Source organism: Lynx canadensis, chromosome B4, assembly GCF_007474595.2.
Source record: "Lynx canadensis isolate LIC74 chromosome B4, mLynCan4.pri.v2, whole genome shotgun sequence".
Taxonomy (NCBI): domain Eukaryota; kingdom Metazoa; phylum Chordata; class Mammalia; order Carnivora; family Felidae; genus Lynx; species Lynx canadensis.
In genome coordinates, this window is record NC_044309.1 from 81,645,262 (window position 1) to 81,661,454 (window position 16,193).

General features: G+C 40.0%; 1 protein-coding gene across 1 annotated transcript; it reads left to right on the forward strand.

Annotated features, from left to right (window-relative positions):
- The first annotated feature begins 12,266 nt into the window (after positions 1-12,266).
- LOC115518731 (olfactory receptor 6C4-like) lies at positions 12,267-13,205 on the forward strand. The gene has a single exon (XM_030322281.1). The coding sequence runs from the start codon at positions 12,267-12,269 to the stop codon at positions 13,203-13,205; it is 939 nt and encodes a 312-aa protein (XP_030178141.1).
- The last annotated feature ends 2,988 nt before the right edge of the window (positions 13,206-16,193 follow it).

A 16,193-nucleotide genomic window follows, 5' to 3' on the forward strand; every position in this document is an offset into this window, starting at 1 on the left:
GCAATTATGTTAACATGTTTTAAGTCTGAAAATTCAAATGACTGTTGGGAACACCATGACCTTGGTCATTCCTCTCCAGTCCACTTGTTCTCAAAGTGAATGAGTCAAAAAACCACCTTCTTTAAAAATCATTTCTTTTATTTTAATGTAGGAATCATCTGAAATTTTAAGCAAGTAAACAAATTATTAATATATAACACTGTCTCTTAAGTCAAACACTGTCTAGGTTTATACTTTAATCTCAGCTTCCACTTACTTGGTGCCAATCTAAGTAAGTTCTATCACACAGAGTCCCTGTGCTTGAAGAAAACTAAGGTTCACCTCCTCATTTTTCTTTTTTTTTTTATATATTTTAAGAAATGAAGCTTTATTCCAAAGAAGACATACAAATGGCTAAAAGATATATAATCATCACTAATCATCACTAATCAGGGAAATGCAAATCGAAACTACAGTGAGCTATCACTTCACACCTGTTAGGATGGCTATTATCAAAAAGCCAAGAAATAAGTGTTGGTAAGGATGTGAGCAAAAGAGAAAACTTGCTTACTTTTAGTGGGAATATAAATTGGTACAGCCATTATAGAAACTAGTATGGAAATTCCTTTAAAAATTAAAAAAACAACTACCAGGGGCACCTGGGTGGCTCAGTCAGTTGAGTGTCTGACTTCGGCTCAGGTTATGATCTCACAATTTGTGAGTTCAAGCCCCACATCAGGCTCTGTGCTGACCGCTGGGAGCCTGGAGCCTGCTTCAGATTCTGTGTCACCCTCTCTCTCTGTCCCTCCCCCACTCACACTCTGTCTCTCTCTCCTTCAAAAATAAATAAACATTAAAAAAAATAGAGACCTACTTTAGGAAGATGGCGGCATAGGAGGACGCTGGGCTCACCGCGTCCTGCTGATCACTTAGATTCCACTAAGATTCCATTTAGGCAGGTGCCTAAGTAACTAAATAACTCAGAAAACCTGCCTAATAACTCAGAAAACCACCAGAAGACTAGTAGAATGGATTCTCCAGAGCCAAGTGTAGACAAGAGGTCCACAGAAGAGGGTAGGAAGGGCGGAGAGGCGGTGCACACTACGCGGACTGGCGGGAGGGAGCCGGGGTAGGGGCAGCCCGCCGGCAAAGCAGAGCCCCCGAGTCTGGCTTGCAAAAGTGGAGGGGCCAGACAGAGTTTGTTCGGACAGCAAGCGGGACTTAACATCTGGGAGGTTATAAGCTAACAGCTCTGCTCAGAGAGCAGGGCTAGAGGACAATGGGAGGGAGAGTTGTTGAGCCCCAGACAACAGAGCTCAGCTTGGTAGGGAACAAAGGTGCTCGCCAGTGCCAGCGCCATCGCCCTCGCCCTCGCCCTCGCCCATCCTCCAGCCAAAACCCCAAAGGGAACCAGTTCCTGTCAGGGAACTTGCTTGCACGGCACAAACACCCAAGGCTATGCTTCTGCGGATCCATCCCTCCAGCGGAGGCGGGTCTGACTCACTCCTGGTGGAGCAGGGCCCCTCCTGAAGCAGATCACCAAAGGAAAAGTGGGCTGAGCCTTCTCCCATCCCTGTGCACCTTGCCGATCCACCCCAGCTAATACGCCAGATCCCCAGCACCACAAGCCTGGCAGTGTGCAAGTAGCCCAGATGGGCAATGCCACCCCACAGTGAATCCTGCCCCTAGGAGAGGGGAAGAGAAGGTACACACCGGTCTGACTGTGGCCCCAGTGGTGGGCTGGGGACAGACATCAGGTCTGACTGCGGCCCCACCCACCAAGGCAAGTTATTCAAGACAGCACAGGGGAAGTGCCCCGCAGTTCCGCACCACCAGGGACTATCCAAAATGATGAAATGGAAGAATTCCCCTCAAAAGAATCTCCAGGAAATAACGACAGCTAATGAACTGATCAAAAAGGATTTAAACAATATAACAGAAAATGAATTTAGAATAATAGTCATAAAATTAATTGCTGGGCTTGAAAACAGTATACAGGACAGCAGAGAATCTATTACTACCGAGATCAAGGGACTAAGGAACAGCCAGGAGGAGCTAAAAAATGCTATAAATGAGCTGCAAAATAAAATAGAGACAACCACAGCTCGGATTGAAGAGGCAGAGGAGAGAATAGGTGAACGGGAAGATAAAATTATGGAAAAAGAGGAAGCTGAGAAAAAGAGAGATAAAAAAATCCAGGAGTATGAGGGGAAAATTAGAGAACTAAGTGATGCACTAAAGAGAAATAATCTATGCATAATTGGTATTCCAAAGGAGGAAGAGAGAGGGAAAGGTGCTGAAGGAGTACTTGAAGAAATAATAGCTGAGAACTTCCCTGAACTGGGGAAGGAAAAAGGCATTGAAATACAAGAGGCACAGAGAACTCCCTTCAGACATAACTTGAATCAATCTTCTGCATGACATATCATAGTGAATCTGGCAAATACAAGGATAAAGAGAAAATTCTGAAAGCAGCAAGGGGTAAACGTGCTCTAACATATAAAGGGAGACTGATAAGACTTGTGACGGATCTCTCTACTGAAACTTGGCAGGCCAGAAAGGAATGGCAGGAAACCTTCAATGTGATGAAGAGAAAAAATATGCAGCCGAGAAGCCTTTATCCAGCAAATCTGTCATTTAGAATAGAAGGAGAAATAAAGGTCTTCCCAAACAAACAAAAACTGAAGAAATTCATCACCACTAAACTAGCCCTACAAGAGATCCTAAGGGGGATCCTGTGAGACAAAGTACCAGAGACATCGCTACAAGCATGAAACCTACAGACATCACAATGACTCGAAACTCATATCTTTCTATAATAACACTGAATATAAATGGACTAACTGCTCCAACAAAAAAACATAGGGTATCAGAATGGATAAAAAAAACAAGACCCATCTATTTGCTATCTACAAGGGACTCATTTTAGACCTGAGGACACCTTCAGATTGAAAGTGAGGGGATAGAGAACTATCTATCATGCTACTGGAAGTCAAAAGAAAGCTGGAGTGGCCATACTTATATCAGACAAACTAGACTTTAAATTAAAGGCTGTAACAAGAGATGAAGAAGGGCATTATATAATAATGACAGGGTCTATCCATCTGGAAGAGCTAACAATTATAAATGTCTATGCGCCGAATACCGGAGCCCCAAATATATAAAACAATTACTCACAAACATAAGCAACCTTACTGATAAGAATGTGGTAATTGCAGGGGACTTTAACACCCCAATTACAACAATGGATAGATCATCTAGACACACGGTCAACAAAGAAACAAGGGCCCTGAATGATACATTGGATCAGATGGACTTGACAGATGTATTTAGAACTCTGCATCCCAAAGCAACAGAATATACTTTCTTCTCGACTGCACATGGAACGTTCTCCAAGATAGATCACATACTGGGTCACGAAACAGCCCTTCATACATATAAAAGAATTGAGATCATACCATGCACACTTTCAGACCACAATGCTATGAAGCTTGAAATCAACCACAGGAAAAAGTCTGGAAAACCTCCAAAAGCATGGAGGTTAAAGAACACCCTACTAAACAATGAATGGGTCAACCAGGCAATTAGAGAAGAAATTAAAAAATATATGGAAACAAACGAAAATGAAAATACAACAATCCAAACGCTTTGGGATGCAGCGAAGGCAGTCCTGAGAGGGAAATACATTGCAATCCAGGCCTATCTCAAGAAACAAGAAAAATCCCAAATACAAAATCTAACAGCACACCTAAAGGAAATAGAAGCAGAACAGCAAAGACATACCAAACCCAGCAGAAGACGAGAAATAATAAAGATCAGAGCAGAAATAAACAATATAGAACCAAAAAAAACTATAGAGCAGATCAATGAAACCAAGAGTTGTTTTTTTGAAAAAATAAACAAAATTGATAAACCTCTAGCCAGGCTTCTCAAAAAGAAAATAGAGATGACCCAAATAGATAAAATCATGAATGAAATTAGAATTATTACAACCAATCCCTCAGAAATACAAGCAATTATCAGGGAATACTATGAAAAATTGTACGCCAACAAACTGGACAACCTGGAAGAAATGGACAAATTCCTAAACATCCACACGCTTCCAAAACTCAATCAGGAGGAAATAGAAAGCTTGAACAGACCCACAACCAGTGAAGAAATTGAATCAGTTATCAAAAATCTCCCAAAAAATAAGAGTCCAGGACCAGATGGCTTCCCAGGGGAGTTCTACCAGACGTTTAAAGCAGAGATAATACCTATCCTTCTCAAGCTGTTCCAAAAAATAGAAAGGGAAGGAAAACTTCCAGACTCATTCTACGAAGCCAGTATTACTTTGATTCCTAAACCAGACAGAAGCCCAATAAAAAAAGAGAACTACAGGCCAATATCCCTGAAGAATATGGATGTAAAAATTCTCAGTAAGATACTAGCAAATCGAGCTCAACAGAATAAAAAGAATTATTCACCATGATCAAGTGGGATTCATTCCTGGGATGCAGGGCTCGTTCAACATTCGCAAATTAATCAATGTGATACATCACATTAATAAAAAAAAAGATAAGAACCATATGATCCTGTCAATCGATGCAGAAAAAACATTTGACAAAATTCAGCATCCTTTCTTAATAAAAACCCTTGAGAAAGTCGGGATAGAAGGAACATACTTAAAGATCATAAAAGCCATTTATGAAAAGCCCACAGCTAACATCATCCTCAACGGGGAAAAACTGAGAGCTTTTTCCCTGAGATCAGGAACACGACAGAGATGTCCACTCTCACTGCTGTTGTTTAACATAGTGTTGGAAGTGCTAGCATCAGCAATCAGACAACAAAAGGAAATCAAAGGCATCAAAATTGGCAAAGATGAAGTCAAGCTTTCACTTTTTGCAGACGACATGATATTATACATGGGAAACCCGACAGACTCCACCAAAAGTCTGCTAGAACTGATACATGAATTCAGCAAAGTTGCAGGATACAAAAATCAATGTACAGAAATCAGTTGCATTCTTATACACTAATAAGGAAGCAACAGAAAGACAAATAAAGAAACTGATCCCATTCACAATTGCACCAACAAACATAAAATACTGAGGAATAAACCTAACCAAAGATGTAAAAGATCTGTATGCTGAAAACTATAGAAAGCTTATGAAGGAAATTGAAGAAGACATAAAGAAATGGAAAAACATTCCATGCTCCTGGGTTGGAAGAATAAATATTGTCAAAATGTAAATACTACACAAAGCTATCTACACATTCAATGCAATCCCACTCAAAATTGTACCAGCATTCTTCTCAAAGCTAGAACAAGCAATCCTAAAATTCATATGGAACCACAAAAGGCCCCGAATAGCCAAAGTAATTTTGAAGAAGACCAAAGCAAGGGGCATCACAATCCCAGACTTTAGCCGCTACTACAAAGCTGTAATCATCAAGACAGCATGGTATTGGCACAAAAACAGACACATAGACCAATGGAATAGAATAGAAACCCCAGAACTAGACCCACAAAAGTATGGCCAACTAATCTTTGACAAAGCAGGAAAGAATATCCAATGGAAAAAAGACAGTCTCTTTAACAAATGGTGCTGGGAGAACTGGACAGCCACATGCAGAAGGTTGAAACTAGACCACTTTCTCACACCATTCACAAAAATAAACTCAAAATGGATAAAGGACCCGAATGTGAGACAGGAAACCATCAAAACCCTAGAGAATAAAACAGGAAAAGACCTCTCTGACCTCAGCCATAGCAATCTCTTACTTGACACATCCCCAAAGACAAGGGAATTAAAAGCAAAAACGAACTATTGGGACCTCATGAACATAAAAAGCTTCTGCACAGCAAAGGAAACAATCAAGAAAACTAAAAGGCAACCAACAGAATGGGAAAAGATATTTGCAAATGACATATCGGACAAAGGGCTAGTATCCAAAATCTATAAAGAGCTCACCAAACTCCACACCCAAAAAACAAGTAATCCAGTGAAGAAATGGGCAGAAAACATGAATAGACACTTCTCTAAAGAAGACATCCGGATGGCCAACAGGCACATGAAAAGATACTCAACGTCACTCCTCATCAGGGAAATACAAATCAAAACCACACTCAGATATCACCTCATGCCAGTCAGAGTGGCTAAAATGAACAAATCAGGAGACTATAGATGCTGGAGAGGATGTGGAGAAACGGGAACCCTCTTGCACTGTTGGTGGGAATGCAAACTGGTGCAGCTGCTCTGAAAAACAGTGTGGAGGTTCCTCAGAAAATTAAAAATAGACCTACCCTATGACCCAGCAATAGCACTGCTAGGAATTTACCCAAGGGATACAGGAGTACTGATGCACAGGGGCACTTGTACCCCAATGTTTATAGCAGCACTCTCAACAATAGCCAAATTATGGAAGGAGCCTAAATGTCCATCAACTGATGAATGGATAAAGAAATTGTGGTTTATATACACAATGGAGTACTACGTGGCAATGAGACAGAATGAAATATGGCCCTTTGTAGCAATGTGGATGGAACTGGAGAGTGTTATGCTAAGTGAAAGAAGTCATACAGAGAAAGACAGATACCATATGTGTTCACTCTTATGTGGATCCTGAGAAACTTAACAGGAACCCATGGGAGAGGGGAAGGAAAAAAAAAAAAAAAAGAGGTTAGAGTGCGAGAGAGCCAAAGCGTAAGAGACTCTTAAAAACTGAGAACAAACTGAGGGTTGATGGTGGGTGGGAGTGAGGGGAGGGTGGGTGATGGGTATTGAGGAGGGCACCTGTTGGGATGAGCACTGGGTGTTGTATGGAAACAAATTTGACAATAAATTTCATATATTTTAAAAAAATAAAAAATAAAAAATAAAACTAAATTTACATACTTAAAAAAAATAAAATAAAATAAAATAAAATAAAAATAAAATATATAGGACTACCATATGATCCCATAATCCCACTTCTAGGTATATATCCAAATAATTGAGATCAGGATCTTGAAGAAATATGTCCACTACTGTGGCATTATTCACAATAAGCAAGATATGGAAATAACCGAAGTGTCTGTCAACAAATGCATGGATAATGAAAATGTGATAAATAGGTATATATATATATATATATATATATATATATATATATATATGCCTGTATACATATATATATATATATATATGTGTGTGTGTGTGTGTGTGTATAAAATATATATAATGGAAGATTATTCAGCCATAAATAGAAGGAAATCCTTCAATTTTCTTTTTTTTTTTTTTTGTATTTCCATTTGAAATGGTTTTTATTTTTTAATTTTTTAATTTATTGTCAAATTGGCTAACATACAGTGTGTAAATTGTGCTCTTGGTTTTTGGGGTAGATTCCCATGGTTCATCACTTACATACAACACCCAGTGTTCATCCCAACAAGTGCCCTCCTCAATGCTTATCACCCATTTTCCCCTCTCCTCCACCCACCACCCCATCAAACCTTCAGATTGTTCTCTGTATTTAAGAGTCTCTTATGGTTTGCCTCCCTCCCTCTCTGTTTATAACTATTTTTTCCCTTTCCCTTCCCTAATGGTCTTTGGTTACATTTATCAAGATCCACATATGAGTGAAAACATACAATATCTGTCTTTCTCTGAGTGACTTATTTCACTCAGCATAATAACTTCCAGTTTCATCCACGTTGCTGCAAGTGGCACGATTTCATCATTTTTCAAGGCAACCAAATACTTCCTTTTAGATCCCCAGCATACACACCAGGTGTTCTTTCTACCCTGGCTCTCATATTCAGAATTTCTCAAACTTTTTGGTAGTTAAGTTCATTAGGATATAAACAGAAGAAACTCTCTCAAAGAAGCATAAGAAATGGTTGCAGTGGCATCTCAAAGAGGCCAAATTCACCAAGTACAGCCAAACATAACAAATTCTAGGATGCCATCAGTTGCCTTCTCTCCCTCTCTCCTGCCCCCCTCCATCTCTATCTCCATCTCTACCATCTTTATTTCTATCTCTATTTCATTATTGCTCTGTACCCACTTCTTGCACCATAAACTAGCTTCCTGATCATTTGTCCACTCTCGCATGGCCTTTTATACCTGCCCATGAAGTCTAACTCTTCTTCCAGTTCAATTGCCCTCAGCAAACTCAGACACTGTAGCCCATGTATAAATGCCCAGGAAAGAGCTTCTAATTGTGGCAGCTCAAGCCTCATGTCAACAAAGCTCCAATTATTGCTGGTCAAACAGCGGCACTTTCTAGGATAAGCCCAAGAAAGATTCCCTTAGGGGAGGGTGAGATGGGAGGAATTGATCCCACATAATGAATATAAAATAATCTCTCTTTGTAGGCTTCTGACTGGACTGCATTTATCTCTTCTTTCACAAATTTACACCATCTTGGTTTTCTTTACCTTCTCATCCTTTCCTCCTCTTCATCATCCATTTCCAATATAGCACCTGTCTTGGTTGATACATCTTTGTCCTTCAGCCATGCCCACAGGCTTGTTTTATCTTCCCTACCAAGAGTCTGAGTGACGTAAGACTCTTGGTCAATTACACATTATCAGTCTCAACTTTGTATTTGCAACACCTATCCTTAGGTCTCTCTACCTAAGACTAAAAACTATATTTTAAAAAAATTGTTCACCCTAAAGAGCTAAAGGAAAACTTCATAAAATCACAGATTTACCCCAGACGAACCCTGAAAACAGAAACTTTCTTCTCCCCAAATGCAAAAAGAAACTTCAGTACCACTGGTCTCTTAGCCAAAGCCCTACTTAACACAATACCATGGGCCTCTCACAGACTACATGGTCCTTGGAGATCAGTCTGCTATTGACATTGCCATATAAATAATTGATGGACTGACTATATATGGACAGAAGGAGCTTAGCAATGCAGAATCCAAAAGGAAATGGTGAGGGGCCATGAAGGAAAGAAGTTCAATCCCATGGAGAAAAGGTAGAGGGATGTAGAGTATCCTGCCTTCTGTCAGAAAACAAGAATCAAGAACAATAGTCCAACACAAGAAGGAAAGAGGTTGTTCTGAAATAAATCCTGAGCTTTCCCTATGGCAATATATTAATGCCACTGACAATAGGAAGCAAACGCTACTTCTACATGCCTCATGCTCCTGAAGAGAAATGGAGCATGCTGCAGAATTAGACATACCTGTTCTCAAATCCCAATAATTCAAGGTACCTGCTATGTGACTTTGGGAAAGTTACATAACTTCTGGATATTTAATTCCCTCATCTACAAAATGGACAACACAGTAATAGCAATAATAGTAACTCGTCTTATATTTATCATATTCCAAGCACTTTTCTAAGCACTCTACATACATTTACACATTTATTAGTTCATATGACAAATTTATGATATAGGTACTATTCTTACCACCATTTTAGAGATGAAGCAACTGAGACACAGAGAGGCTAGGTCACTTGCTGAAGATCACATACCTACTAAAGTAGGTGACCTGAGAGCTTAATAATAGCTACTGCCTCAAATGTTGTTGTAAGCATAAAATAAGAGGAATGGAAGTTGCTACAAACCTGCCCAGCTCAAGTAAACCACTCAAAAAACTGACATTGTTGCATTTTTTTAAACTATTGTTATCATCATTATCGTTTCAGTTCCCACAAGGCTTTTATCCTGTAACTGACACTCTTGTGGCAACTGCCTCATGAGTCTGTTGGGAACATCATCCCCAGTTACCTGTCAAATGTTAATCACCAACATTATTTCTTCTAAGGACTAACTAAAATTTTCTAGACCTGGGTCCCCAGGGCATAATTTACCCCTTAATGTCTCTGCTGAGTAAAGGAGATAAAGTGTGTATCACTCAAACTGGTATAAAATCACAAAGAAATCCACAACAAGTCTTTAGACAAAATGGAGAAAATGAGACTTTGAAGAATAAAGATTTCCATTAGCTTAGATAAGGCAGCATTTTCAAGAATTATGGATCCAATTCTAATTTGAATCAACTGTAGAAAGAGCAGTAGCAAGTGAGAGCTAGAAACTATTTCTTTTCAAACCAGTGCTCAAGAAGCTTGTATACTTTGCAAGAAAACACAGCATGGATCAGCACTAGAAAAGAAAGTATGTTACATTTTATTCTACTTTTTCATCCACATCTGACATCTCAATTTTGATTCATAGCATCAAGAGGTAAAATCCCTCATCATCTTTCCTGAGTATCAAAAGTGAGTACATCCACAGTCATCAATGTTACCCGGCTGTGGTGATGGATTAGAAAATCTGATTATGATTTCTACTTTTGTTTTCTAACACTAAAAATCTTCTTTTTTAGGGGTGCCTGGGTGACATGGAGCCTACTTTTTAAAAAATCTTGTTTTTTAAAAAATGTTAATGACCAAAATGGGTATAACGTAAAAGGGAAAATCTTCCACCCTTTGTGCAGTAGCATTCCAGAAACAATTATCATTGATCATTTGGTATTCTTCCAGATTATTTCCGTGCACTTAGAAATATACATATAAATTTCCAGTTCCCTACACTGATAAAAATCACACTATATGTGATGAATACCAACCTGTTTATTTCACTAGGAATATATTGTAATCATATCCAAGCCAGTACAAATCAAATTTCCCATTTTATTCCAAATAGGAATGATCATAATTTACTTAGCCATTCACCCGTTGGTGGAATTTTTATTATTTATAGCTTTTCACTACTACAATGATAAAATGAACATCTTTGAACAATTAAATATATACACTTGTGCTGGCATTTATGTGAAATATGAATGTAAGTTTTTTAATGACAATGTAGAGAAATTCTTCAAAGACCAAAGGCTGCTGAACAAAAGCCTGAGCCTCCCAGTCAGAACATGACATTTTCTGGACCTTATAGTCCAATGATAACAATGGTCCAGGTTCATGGATGGGCTCCACTGTGAATCTGTTCCAGATAAGCACCCAGTTCAGAAGAGACCTTGATATTCCTTAGTTTCTGGGAATCTGGAAGATCACAACAAAAGGGAAATGCCCAAAAGGATCCTTGCATCTAGCAAGTTATTTCCTTGGAGGAATGCTCATTAATCTGTAAGGAACCAGTCTGACTCTTCCCTAGTTTTCTATACCAGAGTTGCATCTATGGCTTAGAGAGTTAAAGAGCATAAGAAGGGATCCAGATGCAGATAAACATTCCTCCCTGAATATTTAAAGGAGTTAAAGCAAGTTGTTTGTTGTTGTTTTTTTTTTAATTTTTTTTTCAACGTTTATTTATTTTTGGGACAGAGAGAGACAGAGCATGAACGGGGGAGGGGCAGAGAGAGAGGGAGACACAGAATCGGAAACAGGCTCCAGGCTCTGAGCCATCAGCCCAGAGCCTGACGCGGGGCTCGAACTCACGGACCGCGAGATCGTGACCTGGCTGAAGTCGGACGCTTAACCGACTGCGCCACCCAGGCGCCCCAGGAGTTAAAGCAAGTTTTATTGGAATTATTAGCTGTTATCTCTCTCCTGTCAGTTAAAACTAGGAGAAAGGGATTCATACAGAAAAGAACTCAAAATTCCAAAGCTTTCTCAAGCCCTGCTGCCAGGCACAAAAGCCAGGACATGTAAAAAGAGCTATTCACTCCTGCACTGGAGGGTTGGGGATTGTTATCAGGCAGAGCAAAAGGATAGCAAAAGGATAGGACAGGTGCCAAATATGTGGGAGAGGACAGCAAATGAAGCAAACAGCTAAAGCATTAAGGCTGTTCTATAATAGGAAAGGAGTTGCATAGATATGAAAGGAAAAGTAAGATGAAGAGAATAAAAATTAAAATGCAGAGCATGCATTAAGAAGACCAGGTGGCCGGGGCGCCTGGGTGGCGCAGTCGGTTAAGCATCCGACTTCAGCCAGGTCACGATCTCGCGGTCCGTGAGTTCGAGCCCCGCGTCAGGCTCTGGGCTGATGGCTCAGAGCCTGGAGCCTGTTTCCGATTCTGTGTCTCCCTCTCTCTCTGCCCCTCCCCCATTCATGCTCTGTCTCTCTCTGTCCCCCAAAAAATAAATAAACGTCGAAAAAAAAAATTAAAAGAAGACCAGGTGGCCATGTATTGTTCTAAGGAAAGGGTCTTAGAAATAAAGCCTCCTATATGGGAACTTTAGCAAATTTTGTGAAGGGCTAGATTGAAACAAACATTCTCTTTGGGTCAGGTGGACAAAAGAATTTCCCATGAACAAATTCCATAGTAAATCCACATTCTCACTCAATATTTCTGAGATTTCCTGTCTTTCTCATCACTCATTCATCTCCTTCTCAGCTTCACAGGCAATGAAAAACCAAACCTTTCTGACAGAATTCATTCTGCTGGGACTATCAGACATCCCGGAGATCCAACTTGTAATCTTTATATTTCTCTTCCTCACCTACATATTCAGCATCATTGGAAACCTGACAATCATCACCCTTACTCTACTGGATTCCCACCTCCAGACTCCCATGTATTTCTTCCTCCGGAATTTCTCCTTCTTAGAAATTTCCTTTACAACCACTTTTACTCCCAGGCTGCTGTTCAGCATCACAACTGGAAACAAGAGCATCAGCTTTGCTGGCTGCTTCACACAGTATTTCTTTGCCATCTTCCTCGGAGCCACAGAGTTTTACCTTCTGGCTGCCATGTCCTTTGACCGCTATGTGGCCATATGCAAACCCCTGCATTACAGGACCATTATGAGCAGCACAGTCTGCATCCAGCTGGTCCTCTGCTCTTGGTTGGCTGGATTCCTAATCATCATATCCCCAATCATCCTGACCAGTCAGCTGGATTTCTGTGCCTCCAACATGCTGAATCAGTATTACTGTGACTATGGACCCCTCCTAGAAATATCTTGCTCAGACACAAGATTCCTGGAGCTGGTTGACTTTATCTTAGCAGTTGTGACCTTGGTGGTCACTCTGGTGCTGGTGATTCTCTCCTACACAAACATCATCTGGACCATTCTCAAGATCCCCTCAGCTCAGCAAAGGAAAAAGGCTTTTTCCACGTGTTCTTCCCACATGATTGTCATCTCCCTCTCTTATGGCAGCTGCATCTTCATGTACATAAAACCCTCAGCTAAAGAAGGAGTTGCCTTCAATAAGGGGGTAGCTGTTCTCAATACTTCGGTTGCTCCTTTATTGAACCCATTCATTTACACCTTAAGGAACAAACAAGTAAAACAAGCCTTCAAGGATGTGACCAGAAAAATAGTGCATCTTTATTCATTTTAATGGCCTCAAAATCGGGGCGCCTGGGTGGCGCAGTCGGTTAAGCGTCCGACTTCAGCCAGGTCACGATCTCGAGGTCCGTGAGTTCAAGCCCCGCGTCGGGCTCTGGGCTGATGGCTCAGAGCCTGGAGCCTGTTTCCGATTCTGTGTCTCCCTCTCTCTCTGCCCCTCCCCCATTCGTGCTCTGTCTCTCTCTGTCCCAAAAATAAATAAACATTGAAAAAAAAAATTTAATGGCCTCAAAATCAATAGAAATTTTGAATGAAATTCTTGAAGGTACTCCAACTGATAACTTGAGCTTCTGATATCTCTTTTTTAATGTTTTTATTTATTTTTGAGAGAGAAAGAGTGCAAATGGGGGAGGGGCAAAGAAAGAGGGGGACAGAGGATCCAAGGCAGGCTCTGTGCTGACAGCAGAGAGCCCGATGCATGGCTCGAACTCATGAACTGTGAGATCATGACCTGAACCAAAGTCAGATGCTTAACTGACTGAGCCACCCAGGAGCCCCTGATATCTCTTTTAAAGTAATTTCTCATATGAATCGATTGTGAGCATGCATCAAAATTTTGTTTTAAATTTGCAAGCAAGAGAAAGATATTCAAAGATCCTTTTTCTGGTACATATAAGGGGGAAATTAAGGGGAAATATTAGGGGGAAATAAGAGGGGAAATTAGGAAAATAATATTTTTGGACTACACATAAAAAAGAACAATCTGATTAAAAATTATTTTGCTTATCATAAATCGGGTGATCAGCTGAATGTTTAAGTCTGTTTTCCCATGAAAAGCTATTAGTCTTACCAATCACTATCAAAAAGTTGTAAGCCCATTTTTTCAGAAATTCCTCCATACTTCCCAGAAAATATTATTCATGATGTCACACACACACACACACACACACACACACACACACACAATTATACTTCAGATCATCTTTCTCAGGTTTTCAACTATTTGCTTTCTGAAGTTTCTCCCTCTGGCAGCTCTTAAAAGGTTGCCTCTTTCTGGCATCTCCTATAGAAAATACTTCCTACTGTAAAGGACAGCATGGAATTTCATGATCATTCATAAGGACATTTCTGACTCATTTGAGAGCTGAAATCAGAGTGATTTGGATTCCATTTAAAGGAAAAATCAGACGAAGAGATTATCTTAGGCCATGTTGACAATGATTAAAATCTATAGAAGCTGGAGTGTGGCAAAGTGTGCCTGACTTTTAAAGAACACAGTAAATCCTTGGTTTTTGAGCATAATTCATTCTAGAAACATGCTTGCAATCCAAAGTACTTGTATATCAAGGTGAATTTCCCCATAAGAAATAAGGGAAACTCAGATGATTCGTTCTATAACCCAAAAATATTCATAAAAACGATTACAATACTGTAACGTAATACAATATAAAATAATCAAGAAAATACAAAATATAAAGAAAAATAAACAAATTAACCTGAACTTGCCTTTGAAAACCCTCATGGCTGGTATGAGGGAGACAAGAGAAAGGAGGGCTATTGTGTAGGACAACTTTCACTATCACTAACAGAATCACTGATACCTATTGGCTCAATGGAATCTTTTACTTTTCATGCAGCTTTAGAAGCTATCCAATGACACTTGCTTTGCCTCCTTTTGAAGATTTCGTTGAAAAGTGATATTGCATTGTCGTTAAACAGATTCATCACTCACACTGCTACAGTCTTATTAGGGTGGTGCTTTTCTACAAAATTTTTCACTGTTTCCCACATTTTACACATCTTTCTAATCTCATTTGAAGTGAGGGATTCCCCCAACTTTTTCTCCTCCTCTGCAGACAAGATCTCCTCCATAACCTCTTGCTGTTGCTCACGACGCAACAGTTGGAAGCAAAAGTCAGATGCCAGTTGTGGGCACTTTCCAAAGTTATATAAAATCACTGATTTCTGCCCAACACTGTGGCCTGAGACTGAGCATCCAAGCATGGGAGATGATCACCCACCATCCCGCAGTAAGAGAGAGAGAAGAACCATTGGCTCAGTTGTGATATATGACATTCTGCATCACATACTACTCATATTGCAAGACATTGCTCATTTATCAAGTTAAAATTTATTAGAAATGTTTGTCCATCTTGTGTAACACTCACAGAACAAGTTCCTCGCAATCCAAGGTTTTACTGTACATTTGTAGATGAGACTGAGGAATTTGGAAGAGTTACAGATGCTACTTAGGAAGGCTTTAGGATACTATGGTCTATTAACTATCTCCACAACTTCCTGCAGTTCAAGTCCCTTGGCTGCCCCTCTGACTTTGCCAATCCTTCTGGTAAATGCTTCTGGCAGTCAAGTAGAGCCACATGGCCTCTACTCCTAAGGGCCCATTATCACCATGAAAATTAACAAGCCCAACTCTGTGACCATCTGTCCTACTATCTCCCTAGTGAATGAGTGTCATTATTGAACTTTTAGTGATGCTGATGTCCCTCTCAGCAGCATATTCCTTATGTCCTCAGTGAATGTATCCTATTGACCCTCCTGTAGAACAAATCTTCTAGTGAATCTAATGCTCTTACATCATTCCATTATGTTTACCTCCTTCAGCCTTTTTATTCCTTCCATTACCATCCTTCAGGGAAAGTCAGGTATTTCCACATCACTCAGTGTTGTTGGAAATCACTTTTTCAGGTTTTAAAAGCCACCCCAGCAGTGAAATGGGGTTGTTGCTAAGATGCGAAATCCCACATCTTGAGGATGTCAATAAATTCTTCCTCAACCAGTATTATATTCTGGGACCCTGACCAAAAAGCAATCCCAGAGACACTTTTCTGACTTGTGCCAGTACAAGCTCGCCAACTCTTTCAATTTTTCTAGTGTATATGTTCTTCCCTCCTTTGCCAAGACCAGTATGTCCTCAGGTGGATAATACTAGCTACCAGCCTGGCATCCAGGAGAAGAACTGAGGAAGAAGCATCTGGTGCCTTATAAGAGAGAGGCCTCAGAAGCATCTTTCAGCTAACTT